Below are 13,730 nucleotides of genomic sequence, written 5' to 3'. Positions count from 1 at the left end.
TATCTGATGCACTCCTGGAGAGTAACAGCTGTGTAAATATAGAGACTGGGGCCCTGTGCATCAGCTTAAACACAGTCTAAGTGGTCACTACAGGGTGTCAACCTCAAGGATCAACATTGTAAAGAAAGAAGTGTGTTTAAGTACCTGTGCTGGGTGAGACATTTCTGTCTTAATGGGAGAAAACTGATTTATTTGTAAGCGAAATGTGCCAGTAAAAAAACAAACCAAATTGCATAGTGTTATAGCATTCCATACCTTACTATGTTACATAGGAAATAAGAATTGCTTCCTAACTCAATATTAAAAAATATATACAAACCACAGATTCTGGAACCTCCCCCCCAGCAGGTTTTTAAGTTAGCCACAGAGAGGTCCGATCCACCCGGCCCGGATATCATCCAGGCCGTGTACGCCCTGAAATGAGGACATGAACCCAGCACCATCAGATCCACCCGGCATCCCAGTGGTCAGGGCCAGACCACTGTCCGGAAACCGCTCTATCCCGGGGCTGCTTGCATGCATAACATCTGTCCACAAGAAATGCATGCATTGCATCTTCTAACGAGGCATATGGGCCGTGTGTGCGCGCGTGTTTTCCATTTAGGATCTCTGCTTTGGTGAGAATTAGACCTGAGGGTGTCATAAGGTCAAAACTGAAACTTGCAAGGTAATGTCTGGTTCCAGATAGCATCTGCAGTGTTTATAGGACAAGATACTTAGAGGCACCCAGTGGTTGACCCGAGTGTCAACTAATCCCCCGGGTTTCTGCCCTGTTAGAATTCAGGACACAGGGACCACCTGTGAGTTTTACAGCCCGACAAGTATTTGGGAATTCATACGTTTCTAAAGCCTCAGTCCGTGCCGCTTGGAAGAGATCAAATGGAAAACACCCGGTACTATGCTCTGTTTGAATAGGGTAATGTTTGAATAGAGTAATGTTTGAATAGGGTAATGTGTGATTTTACCCTGTGCTTTTAGCCATCAGGAACATCCCTGCCACTGTGTGAGAGTTGTGAAACCCATGGCCGGAGGAATACATACAGCAGGGAGGTAACGGTTATAGTACCAGAACCAGGCCTCCATGCAACTGACCTGCTGGACCTTTTGCCTTTGACCTCATCAGATCTGAGAAAGTCATCGTTGACCAGATTTGCACTGGAATCCTAAAAGAGTTTCACTGAAAACACGAAGCCACCGCTGGCTTCGGTTTTCAGCGAGGACAGACAGACGAGCCGCTAAAAGCACTTTGGCTAACCAGGACTCGTGTTGACGTGTGCCAACCTGACGCGAGTGGGGCATAACACCGCATGTCAGTGACCATCAACAAATATGCCTTTTTAATTATATCCCTCGAGCCTCGCAGTATGATATTGCAGTTTGAGCCACCACCAGAGGCTCGTGTTGAAACAACCACAGATGTAATCCCGGCATTAGACATCCAAATAACTTCACCGAGCCTTTGTAATATTCTATACCGCACTGTGTGAATCACACGAACATAAGCAGTCTGCCATTTTTACAACAAAAAAAAAATATTTTGCCAAGTTTGGCTAACACTCGAGCCCAGTAGCATTAGGGAAAGCCTCCGCGTAGAGGTCAGACATGCATTGCAGCTGAGTGAGAGCATCGAGACAGCAGTGGAAAATGACCCCCACGCTTTGCTTCTCGACGTGCTGACGTCACACGTGGATATTTGTTGGTGCAGCTTTGTGACGGCCCGACTGGGAGACCCGAAGGGAAAATCAATCACGCGCGTTAGACTGATTAAAAGCAGATCAGTGTCAATCTATTATTTCTGTTTTTCGTTTCTCCCTCATCGTGCTTTTTTAACCTCCTCCAGTCCTGTCATGAGATTAGACTAACCTACCCTGAGTTAAACCTGAAGGCTTCAAGCAGCCGACAGACAGATGAAGCTCGGATGCTCCAGTGAGTTGAACAGGAGATTATATTAAACCACCTGCTGCATTAAACAGCAGACAGAGCCACCCAGCTAATCGATCATGCTTTCATCTAGCTAAAGACTTTAATCACGTTAAGATTTCTCTGTTTCTCTGTATTATTCCTTCGCTTGTGAGCAGATGAAAGACTGAGTGCGTGCGATGCATGGTCCACTGTTGAGCCAAATGCTGAAATGTCAAACTTCTGGCAAGCGTGGCTCACCTTTAATCAGCTCCTAGCCAATTTATCCCTGACAGCCCCTCTCTTCCAGTCTCTCTTCGGGGCGGCCTCTGGGCCCTGCAGAAAGCTTGTTGGCTTTTCCTGGCCAACGTGTCCGTCCGAAAAGCCGTGGACGGCGGTGTCCTCGGCGACGTGTCAATGGGTTTACACACTCAGCAACCTGTTGGGTCGGCCATCAACATCCCCAATTTGTATTGCATAAACTACTGTAAAAACCAGGTCTTTTCACAGTCGGTCGTAAACCCAGTTAGCAAGACAGTGTTGGTCATGCCATGCCGTGAAGAAAAAAAGAATAATACCTGCTGCTTGCCAAGTGGGAAACAGGAACCATCCCAAAATGGGGTGAAGTGGATATGTATAAAAGAGTAAACAACTGCGCCATTAAACTGTAACAGCCCGGCTTTTGGAGCCAAGTGCTACTTCAGAGTAAAAACCTGAGGGAAAATGTGCTTGTACACCCACACATAAGGCGCAGATCACAACCACGCACGCTCACTGGAAGAGAGTGTGTAAAAACTCCTCTTCCATCCCACCGGGGGCTTTTATAAGCTAACCAGCCTTGTAGTATTTTTCCTTGCTACACTCTAATATGGGAACACCTGTGAGAAATGCTTGCTGAAGTTCCTCTCTCTTGCACATATCGGTTATTCTCGTGAGGCGTAAACCGTCTAACTTGCTTCAAACACTCTTCGATCTCCCAAAGCTGGAATAAAAAAAATGTACAAAAAAAAATCTGACCTGGAATAAGAAACCCTCCGACCTGGAATAAGTAATCCTCACCAGGAATAGGAAACTCACACCTGGAATTAGTCTCGAGGTCAAGTGTTGAATCTGATGTTAAAACTTTACAACAATAGACATACAGTACACTTCCACATGCTGAGGACTAATATCTGGATAAGCAGTCAGTCTTTGGAAATTCTCTCTCTCTCGCTCTCTCTCACACCTCCCCCCTTTTATCTCCCCCTCTTCTTCCATACTCTCTGTAACTCTCTTTCCCTGTTCTCCCGTTCCTCATCCCCCCTTACTTTTCCTAGGAGGGACTTTGGACAGCTAAAGTTTTGAACGTGTGACTTCCTTCTGTTTACTGTACCACTGCTGGGATGACCAGATGTCAGTCATCAGCAGGAGCCTCGTTATTCAGTGGGATAGAGGACACTGGTTTTTACCCAAAGGGTAATAAAGCGTGGGATTGGCAGTTTGAGGGAAAAGTCGGACCCCCTGCTCTTTCAGCACATCTGCCGAGCAGCACGCTGGTCCAGAGAACCCAAACATCCTGTGTTACAGCACCGTCAGCAGACACGCTGACCCTTTGGCCCGGTCAGCACAGTTTCCAGAGGCATCTTACGAGGACTGCAGCCGGTGGACAGTGCCTCAGGTGGGAATGGCAGTATTGGGTTTCTGGTCTCTAAAGCTTGGTGGCGTTTATGAAGTGACAGCTTCTCCAAAGCAAGAGAGCATTCTCAAAGTATTTCCACAACGGCCAGGACGGGCAATGCGACTACATGGCTATTGGATTCTAGGCAAAAGCACTATGAGACATTTCTCAACAAACACAATCCAATCCAACCGATATTTCAGTTTAAATTGCTATAAAGTGGGACGACCATGCAGTAACTATCCGCGTTGGTTTTTCCCACGCACTGCAGGCCCCCGCCCCCCCCCCACCCCCTGCCCCAAGGAGTCGGGCCTATTGTGTAACACATATTTCCCTTCCAAGCCTGCATCAGAGGATCCAGCGCCCTAGATGCCTTAACTCAAGAGCCCCCCCTCCCCCCCCCCGAAGACTAATGTCCCCTGTCAAGCACATGGATATCAATATCAGGGAGCACCTACGCGCCGACCAGGAAGAGGGGCGATGTTTAACAGCCCACTCCAAGGCCCCCTTCCAGAATATCCCTGCTTCTGTGCACTTTTCTTTGGGTAGGAGTCCGTGGGCTTGCATGGGGATCAAAGGGGTGTGAGGGGTGTGTGTGTGTGTGGGTGAGGTGGGGCCCATTCATACAAGCAAAACAATGTGGTTTTAATTAAATCGGCCTGACTCAAGATTACCAAAATACGAAGCTGCTTCAACTGTCATCCCATTCTCACCATCACCCACCATCACCCACCCTCCACCTTAATGCCCTCTTCATTATCACCCCCCTGGTCCATCACCCACCAACACCCACCCTCCACCCTAATGCCCCCTTCATCACCACCCCACTGGTCCGTCACCCACCAACAACCACCCTCAGCATCCTCTTCATCACCCCCATCCCCCTGGTCCATTCCCTTCCAACAAGCCCCAACCACCTCCACCTCCTTCAGCTGTTCCCCTAGAGGAGGAAAGGTCTTCCATCCACATCTTCTCTGACTGAACAGAGTGGTGGTTCACTCCAGGCCTAGTCAGCACAATGCCCACTGCCCGATTGGTGCAGATTTACTTCACCGCACTCCTCCCCTGCTGCAGGGAAAAGGTGGGAAGCATCTTTCCAAAGCCAACTGTCTCCTTTGTTCGTCTACGCAGGCGGTAAACCTCTGTAAATCACTTTAAGGTGTCTCTCCTTGCGTCAACAGACTCGCTGCTCGGCAGAACACAAAAACCCTCTGTCTCCTGCTCTCTGAGTCTGAACAGATAAATATGAAGAACAATCAACAAGTGATAGAAGGTCGGCAGGGAGAAGACTGTTTTGGTACCAGACATAAGACACGCAATAGAATTGGGTCCAATAGTCGTTGGCAAGCAACCACTCTCACAAAAAGACTGTGGACACAAGGAGTCTCTTGTATCCCTGTGATAACACACATAATGAGTCCCACCTTCCAAAATGGCAGCTACTCCATCAAGCTCATTAACAGATTATGAATATTTGTTTGGCCATTTTGTTAGCTTTAAGAAACCCACACTTCACCCCAAGGGTTAATGACGGCCCAAAAGGCCAGTATGAACCAAGCGTGAAGGCAAGGACTTAAAACAAAAACACAACGGGCAATCTCCAGGCAGTCCATATTAATGACTAAGTTAACACACTTCATGGGCAAAATGACCAATATTTCAAGGCTGGGTGACGCTGGTCAAGACTGGATTTCATTTGTTAAGCACCCCATAAAAACACAAGTTACAGTAACCAGTATCCTGATCACATCAGACAACATTCTTCCCATGAATCTCCGTAAAACCAGGGCATGTATGGGCTCGTTTACATTGTGAGACAGAGAATAAAAAGTTATATAGACGTATCTGGTTTCCATAGGGTTGGAATTTACGCCGACGTGTTCGAGATGTACCATGACTGTGGCCATTAATTGAGGGAGAATCTAAAAAAGCGTGCCCACCGCACAGAAACTTGACACATGGCCGACAGAATGGTGCTTCGTACTTGCTAAATTATCGGGCTAATTCTTCACGACAAAATAATCCAGTGTCTCGAGCGGTCCGCAATATGTTTGAGAAAATGTAGGGGACCGTAAACAAGGCCTTAGTCTCTGTGCAGCACAAATAGCACCCTGGTGTCAACATAGTGCACTACCATTGACCAGGGCTCTGACCAAAAGCTAGTGCACTAAATAGTGATTAGGGCGCCATTTGAGAGGCAGACACTATACAAGTGTAACAGTCCAGAGCAGTTCACTCTACAAGTGTAACAGTCCGGGGCAGTTCACTCTACAAGTGTAACAGTCCGGGGCAGTTCACTCTACAAGTGTAACAGTCCGGGGCAGTTCACTCTACAAGTGTAACAGTCCGGGGCAGTTCACTCTACAAGTGTAACAGTCCGGGGCAGTTCACTCTAGCAAAGTCCTCTCTGACCCATAGTTACCTCCAGTCTGCTACCAGCTCTATTACCCAGGAGTCCCAGGGGCAGGAAATCCCATAATTGTGTTTGCTAGTTGGGGAGCGTTGCCGTGTGTAAGGCCTGAATCACTGCTCCGCCTGAGTAGCGCAGATCACTCCTAGCTCCTGCCACCCTGCTCCACCGTTTCCTCACTCAGCCCCCACCCCCTTCCTCCTGGTCCACATTAGCGCTGCGCAGGGCCTGTCGGCTAGCCGTCCTACCGTAGGCCCAGCTGATTGCTAACGAGGCCGGTGTTGTGGTTTCACAGATGTTCCTCCCCAGTGTGAAGCCCAGACTCGGCAGGGAAACGGAGGCGAGACGGGGGGGGGGAGTGAAGGGGGGGGGGGGGGTGACCTCTGTGTACTGCAGAGGTAATCAGTGACGCTCTCAGAACCAGGTGCGGGACCCGCTCACCCTGTCTCGGGGGGGGGGGGGGGAAGAAGGAGAAAAGGGTGGGGAGAGAGAGAGATAGAGAGAAGGAGGGAGCCAAGCAAAAGTTGAAGGGAAATACAGCAAGATTCCAGGAGAGAGGAAATGGAGGTCTGGGAAAGAGTGGTAGTGACTAAGAGGAGGAATGCCCAGAATTAGACTGCACCCCAAATTCCATCCTATGTGCTATCAAGTGCACTGTTTTAGGCTTAGGTTATGACAAAGGTAGAGCCCTAAATAGGGAAGAAAGATGCAATTTGGGACATGGAAGGAGCAATAGGACAGTGACAGTAGATAGAGCGGAAAATGGGGAGGGAATTTCAAGGGGGGAAAAAAGAGGACTGAGAGAGTGAGAATAACAGAGAACGAGTGGGGAACCTAAATAAAGTGTGATGAACTTAAAACGTGGGGAGAGACATCTGAAGGGAGAGTTTGAGGAAAAGGTGAAAGACAGAGTGCACGAAAAGGAGGTATATTTGTGTGTGTGTGTCCGTTAGCGTGCGCTCATGTGTACCAGGGTGTGTTTTGAACCCCTGCATATGGCTTTGGCCACTCCGCCTCTCTTTTGTTCTTTTATGACATCTTTTATGAAACAACAGACAAGTGGCAACGGAGAGTTCTGCTTCTCATCACTCAACAGCAGTACCTTTGAACTAGCAGAAGGCCCAGAGGGGTTCTGTGGATCTTCTGTGTGGACCTGCTGCCTGATGTGTGTGTGTGTGTGTGTCTGAAACCTCTCACGCATGGTCTAGTGGGTAGCGACAGCAAGCGGCCCGGCATCCAATCTCGTGCAGGACCACGTCCGTCGGCTTAGTACATAACGCAGCGGCGAAGAGAACCGAGACACGCGCCTGGGGAACAAGTTACAAGGCGCGGCGTGGCCGCTCGCATGCTTGCTCGTCACAGCCCTGATCTACTGCGGCCTCCGGGCTCTGGGTCAAATTCAAGCCCAATGTTGGGTCAGTACCATTTTCAGGGGCCAGCGCTCTGTGTCCGTTAATCACACTGTTTATCAGTACAGCATACTCTACAGCCGAACAACAAGTGAAAGAGCCTGGTACACCTTAACTCTCATCTCAACGACGACTCTCTGGAAAAACAGGATGCCTCCCAAATCCTTTGCTGTTTACCCGGCGGTCGTGTTTTTCAGTCCTATTATTCTTCCTGTTTTAACTGAACACTGACTCGGCATCCACTGCAGTTATTAAAGCCTAACCCGTACTGTAAACAACAGCCCTCTGTGTGTTCTCCCTCCAAGCTTTAAACACGGGGGTCGGCTTTAGACTCCCCACAGCACGAATATCAATAAAAACTGAGAGAGACAGACCGACAGAGAGAGAGAGACCAAAAGAGAAAGAGACAAACCGAGAGAGATTACATAAGAGAGACAATATTGCCCACAATTTCAATTTCTGATTTGATGATTGTTTTCTTTTGCTGTGTAAAATTGTCCATGTTAGTGGTTTTACTACAGCTGCCAAAACACATTTGCTTTATCAACAGACCCAACCATCCGTTCATGCCAATAACACACCTATTGAATTAAATGGAGAGGGACAGAGGGACTAGAGAGAGAGAGACCGAGAAACCAGAGCAAACAGAACAAGGACTGTAGTGTTTAGCTCTCTATGAAGACAGGGTCAGTTAGCCAATGTCCGACCCATGGCCTTGTCTCTCCACTCATCAACATTTGTTGTGAAACAGGTTGTGGTGCCTCTTCTGCCGGGGTGAGACCTCAGCGGCAGAACATGGCAAAACACGGGTTCAGAGGTTCTCCCTGTTATTCCAGTTGACACGCGTTATGTAGCCGAGCGCTGCTCCGGGCAGACACATCAGCGCCTCCCCAGGCAGACACATCAGCGCCTCCCCAGGCTTCTCCTCGCCTTCTGGATAAGGAGCCAGGGCAGCCAGACCCAGACCACACATGGCTGGGACAGGCACGGGCACCCACCTGCCTCGCCCTCCCCACCTCCCCCTGCCTTCCATGGGGAGAGCTGGCAGGGACCCCAGTGCCTGAGCTACCGAGGAGAGGAGCAGTGTTTACATTCCCCACACTCACGCCAACGCCAGTGAGACCTAACACAGATCCCGAGGAGCTCTCCCTCCCTCGGCCGGTCGGACCCCTGCAGGGACTTATCGGCACCAAGGCGTAGTGAGAAGTGGAGACGTGCCGTTGCACCAAACAAGGCGATGTGTGAACCCACGCTACAGTTCATCAGTTACTGCCGAATTGTTTGGCCCGCCAGACGGGAGCCAAACTATGGGATGTGTGAAAGAGGATCAACAGGACATTTCTGCAAGGCACGGTGTAGCTTGTCAGTTGGCTCCTCTTCCAGCAAACAAAAACTGATACTGCATAATCAAAAGTGGCAACATCCCGGGGAGATAAGATTACATGGCTGGGGACAGTTGCCAAACAGAAACACAGCCTGACCTGTAATGGACAACCCTGATACACAACGACTACACTACAACACACTGTGGCTACACTACAACACACTGTGGCTACACTACAACACACTGTGGCTACACTACAACACACTGTGGCTACACTACAACACACTGTGGCTACACTACAACACACTGTGGCTACACAGTAACTACATTGCGACTGGCAGAGAAGGACCTGAGCACAGACAGATGGCCTGGGACACATCTAATCTCCAACTGCTGCCTGGAAAATAATTAACCTTGGTGACAAGGATACAGTGTGTGTCCAGGATGACTGGTGTGCTAAACGAGCCATGAAGGGGCCCTGTTAGAATTCCTTCAAACCGCACCCTTACTTTATCCCTTCCTTCAATTGGTCACCAATTACAGATGCTCATGCTTTCACACGTCCGGCCATTTTTCAAATCGGGGATGCTTTGTTTTGGGAATTGGAACGGACAGAAGCCACAGGCTGACTAAAACGAGAACCACACCAGATCTGGTCTCAGACATCAGGGGCAGGGCGTCGGCTTGGAGCGGCAGCTGGAAGGGCCAATACACCGGCACCCCATGGATCAATTTATTCTCGAGGGGAACTTTCATCAAAATGTCCCATTGCTCCTACCGGCCTCCAACGGAGATGGGCGCGGGAGGACGGAGCGTCGGCGGTGTCATTAAGTCGGCTACAGTAGGGACGGTGTGCCATTGCATCTTCCCCTAGTCATTCATTCTAGCACATCAAATGTGAATCTAGGTCTAACCTAAAACTCCTTCATGCTTTAGCCCCACAAAAAGGCTACGAGCCTCAAAAGAAGCGTTTCCCTCTCAGCAGAGCCAAGGCAGCGAAAACCTCATTCATTTCTGCTCCCTCTTCGTTCTGAAGGTATCTCGACAAGTACTACAGAATGCGTGCGCGCACGCGTGCACACCCTGGATCTTATCTCAATCACAGGGAGGAGAATCTCTTGACAGCCCAGGCTTGGATGGATTAACTCAGATCCCAGCGAAGAATGTAGGTGTTACGTAAGACCACCAAAGGATGTAGGCCTTCTACGAATGCCAACACGTGTACAGTCATATAGATCAAACAAAGGCCTGTGCAAAGAACTGACACACGAACGTATGCACGCACACACGCATGCACACACACACAGACACTGCACCAACCAGACCTGCATACTATTGATGGCCAAGAGCATGCTCTAAATGCTGTATAGAAGCCTCAATAATTTGTCTTGGGAAGCACTAGACATGTTTGAAACCAGTTAACGGTAGGCATTTCTCCCGTGGACTCCCCGTTTTATTCAGAGTAACGATGAATAGTCTGCAGAATATCACTGTGCTGCAGTGTGTTGGAGTCAACAAAGTGTTTGTCGTGAGGTTCAGTTGAACTTCCTCTGCAGCTCGGTTAGAAATAGCAACACAGGCCTAGATTTCCTCAGTAAACACTAAACAAGGAGAGCGTGCAGCCTCATGTTTAACCAAGGACAAACAAGTCCACACAGGCATGCATTGTGCGCGCGCGCACACACACACACACACACACACACACTTTTTTCATCCTTCTGAATGAAACCTTTCAGCCAAGACACAGGCTGTGTGAGTCTCTGTGAAGACTAACGACACCACTTCTCTCACTACCGGCGAGGAACGATGACCCTAAAACAACCAGGTCACAGTTAGACCGACTAATTACCCACAATGCAGTCTCATCACAGACAGACAGGTCTGGGACAGTCCTAACATTTCATTTTAATATTCCCCTACAGCTTCTATACCACACTGGAGAGGGCTGTGAAAGTGCACAAATCTTCGTGAAGGTTCAGCTGTAGACACCAAAACGCAGAACTCATGCTACCCCTTTTAACAGAGCGCACAGAAACCAATGTTTTAAGGAACGCAAAGTTGCTGATTCAGCAGTGAGTTAATGATAACATTTCCCCTCGGACTGGCCCTGCAGGCGATTTTGACTCAGTCACGGACATGCTACAAAGATCCCGGAGCTGGCCCCCCCCCCCCTCTCTTTGATGTTAGCACATATTTCCTGGAGGTTATGAGAAAACTGCCCCCTGAGTAATTTCAAAACTTGAGGATGAAAAAAGAAAAGAAAGGGTCATAGAGGGCTCCCGGAAACCGCAACGATAAACAAGAACACTTGGCGGGAGAAACGAGGCAGACAGGAATGTCTGTTGGTGTTTTGACAGATCGAAGACACAAGGCGAGCGTGCACAACCAGTTATTTGGCGGGGAGATTTGAAATCCTTTCCCTGCACTTCTTCGCTTGTCCTGAGTCCAATTTCCAGTGAAACATTTTTAAAAAATCCCAAAGAAACTTGGCACAGGCTGAATTTAGTATGGGAAAGCACTTAAGGGGATCTGAGCATGTCCATCATTTGATAGCCATTCTCACCATGTCTTTTTAATACAACTGGGCCACATACTGGACTTTAACAGCTCTCAAAGTTGGGAAACACCAGCTATCCATCTGAAACGGTACCCCGCACATGGGGGTTGGGGGGGGGCCCGTTGGCCCGTTGGCTTCTAAGGGGCTTCTCAGGTAGCGCCGATGACTTTGCACAGGCTTTTCTCCCCCTCCTCTAAAGCAGCCTGCATGGTTCAATTCACAGATAGGGATCTTAATAGGCTGAGCTAAATGCGACAACACGGCCGCACACACGAATCTAAGCCATCACCTACTAGATACGCGACACTGAGGGCACTTGGAGGCAGACATTTAGCTGACAGAGCCACGGTCTGAGACAACGTCCCGGGGCAAGGCAACGGAGCGACAGAAAAGGGACAAAAAAAGTGTGCTATTTATCCACCTCAGAAACCACTACTGAATGTCGCTGTGACTTCGTAAAGTGGCTGAAGTTGGACTGTCTGAATAAAAATAAAAAATAAATAAGAAAAGGTGAAAGCAGACCACCTAATGTTATGAACAGCAGGACACCTGCTACAGCTCGCCTAACCAATCCCACATTTACTTCAAACTTTTGTCAACTAGGGCCTCACGCAAGTGGGACAGTCCTCGGAAAATACAACAATCATGTCTCTGTTAGGTAGCTCACTCAGACTTGGCCGACCGGCACAGCCACCTGTAGAGCAAATCAATTAATCTTGCAGAGACCGACAGGCAGACAGAAAAGAATCCAGAGAGCAGAGAGGGCTGAAAGGAGAAGTAGCTCCGGGGTGACAGCATGACAGCACGTCTCCCGGTCAACACTGACCTTGCAGATCCTACTCTCCTCCGTCTCCTTGCTCCGGCTAAGCTGCTGCTGTGACCTCCTCTCCTGGTACTCGGCCTTGAGTGACAGATGACAGGACGAGAGTATCGGGGACTCCGAACCCCTCAGCTCTGGGGCCCGGGCCATGTGTCCCTTGGCGGCAGCAGTCCTGCCCGGGTTAGGAATCGGGAGAGCGGTGTGTACTGGCTTGGATCCCACTGAGGGTTGTCTGAGCTTGGAGGCCACCCCTACTACCGGCATTTTCCGTCACATCCAGAGAGAGACAGTTCGAGAACGGGAAGGGATTGAGAAAAAAAAGTACACAAAAAAAAATAAAACAGCGAGGCGTCGTTTCCCTCAGTTTCCCGTACAAGAAGAGGCAAAACAAGAGCTCAGTGTCTCCTCCCGATGTCTGGCAGGGAAAAAGAGGGGAAGGAGAAAAAAAAAAAAGACAGGGTTCGCCTCTCAGAGAGAAGTCTTGAGAGGGATAGCAGCCGCAGTCATTCTGTAGCCTACAGCATGTGGGACTCACAGAAACTGAGAAGGCTTCTCCGTAACCCGTTCACTCCCACTCTCCCTCGATCTCCCGCCTCCCTCTCCACTTCCCCGCCCACCTCTACTAGTCCTCCTTCTCCCGCTCTGTCAGAGCTCCACTACAAAAACCAAACAGTTCTCAGGGGCGTGAACTCCTCTGGAAGGTAACCGCCACTCCACCAGTGATTACAGACCTGGCTAAGTGCAAGTCCCTCTTTCTCCCTCTCTCCCCTTTTTTTTCCTCCCTCAGAGGAGCATTCCTCAGCAGCACGTTACTCCCCAGCTCCAACTGTCAAAACAGGTTTCTCCATAGCCGAGCACTGATCACCAGAAATAGACACCTCACACTGACTGTCTGCGCCGGGGCCTGCTGTAGAGGTGAATAAATAGAATACGTTTGGAGGTCTATAAACAACACACAGAAAAGGGATAGTAGTTTTGCGCGACTGCCAAAATAAACAGCTGTTGAAAGAGTGTTTTCTTTTAGTATTAGCCAGGACACAATCTTCCACGCTAAAGCTTTTCGTACAATGCCTAAGACCATTTTTTTAATGGCTGAAAGAGGTTGAGAAATCTTTGCCTTTCTGTCCTTCCTACTTTCTCCCCCTCTCTCCTTCAGTGTTGTCTCCACCCGGCAAATGGATATGCCTTTGGTGAGACAGGCGGCAAACAGAAGAAGACTGACACTAGTGTTTCGGAGTTGCGGTTTGCGCATCATCTGAAAGTGCTGCAGCGGGAGACAAACTGCATCTCTGACAGCCAGGCTGACAGTTGTGGCTGAAAAAACTACCTCCTTGCTAATTCCTGTCAAACAAATAATGAGAGCGTTCAGACATATTGAAAAGGGAAAGTGGCAACTCAGTTGTTTCTGTCAAGAGAAGAGGCAAGTAGGGATATTTTCTATTTAGTCTAGTGGTAAAGTAAATTGAGTAATTGATCACTAAATGGCATATATGATCCCTCTGGCTAAATTCTTTTCTCGACCTAGCATTTCAACAGCTAGCAATGAAAAGGAAGCAACCCTGACTGTCTTTGGTGTTTGTAAACTGGACAAAATATGACATGGATTTTAACGGCTTCTAGCATGGTGTGAGACATAACAGGGAGGGAAAGTTTT

General features: G+C 49.0%; 1 protein-coding gene across 8 annotated transcripts in view; it reads right to left on the bottom strand.

The window, feature by feature from the left end:
• nav3 (neuron navigator 3) overlaps window positions 1-12,601 on the bottom strand; it is a 142,155-nt gene extending 129,554 nt beyond the window's left edge. For all 8 annotated transcript variants that reach the window (XM_013140172.3, XM_013140174.3, XM_013140175.3 and 5 more), the window contains exon 1: window positions 12,083-12,601. In XM_013140172.3, coding sequence (XP_012995626.2) covers window positions 12,083-12,340 — 258 coding nt within the window. In that variant the 5' untranslated portion in view covers window positions 12,341-12,601. The remainder of the gene's footprint in view (window positions 1-12,082) is intronic.
• Window positions 12,602-13,730: the final 1,129 nt, after the last annotated feature.

Source organism: Esox lucius, chromosome 23 (assembly GCF_011004845.1).
Source record: "Esox lucius isolate fEsoLuc1 chromosome 23, fEsoLuc1.pri, whole genome shotgun sequence".
NCBI classification, from domain to species: domain Eukaryota; kingdom Metazoa; phylum Chordata; class Actinopteri; order Esociformes; family Esocidae; genus Esox; species Esox lucius.
The sequence above is the reverse complement of the archived record's forward strand: the minus strand, read 5'-3'. Positions and strand labels throughout refer to the sequence as shown.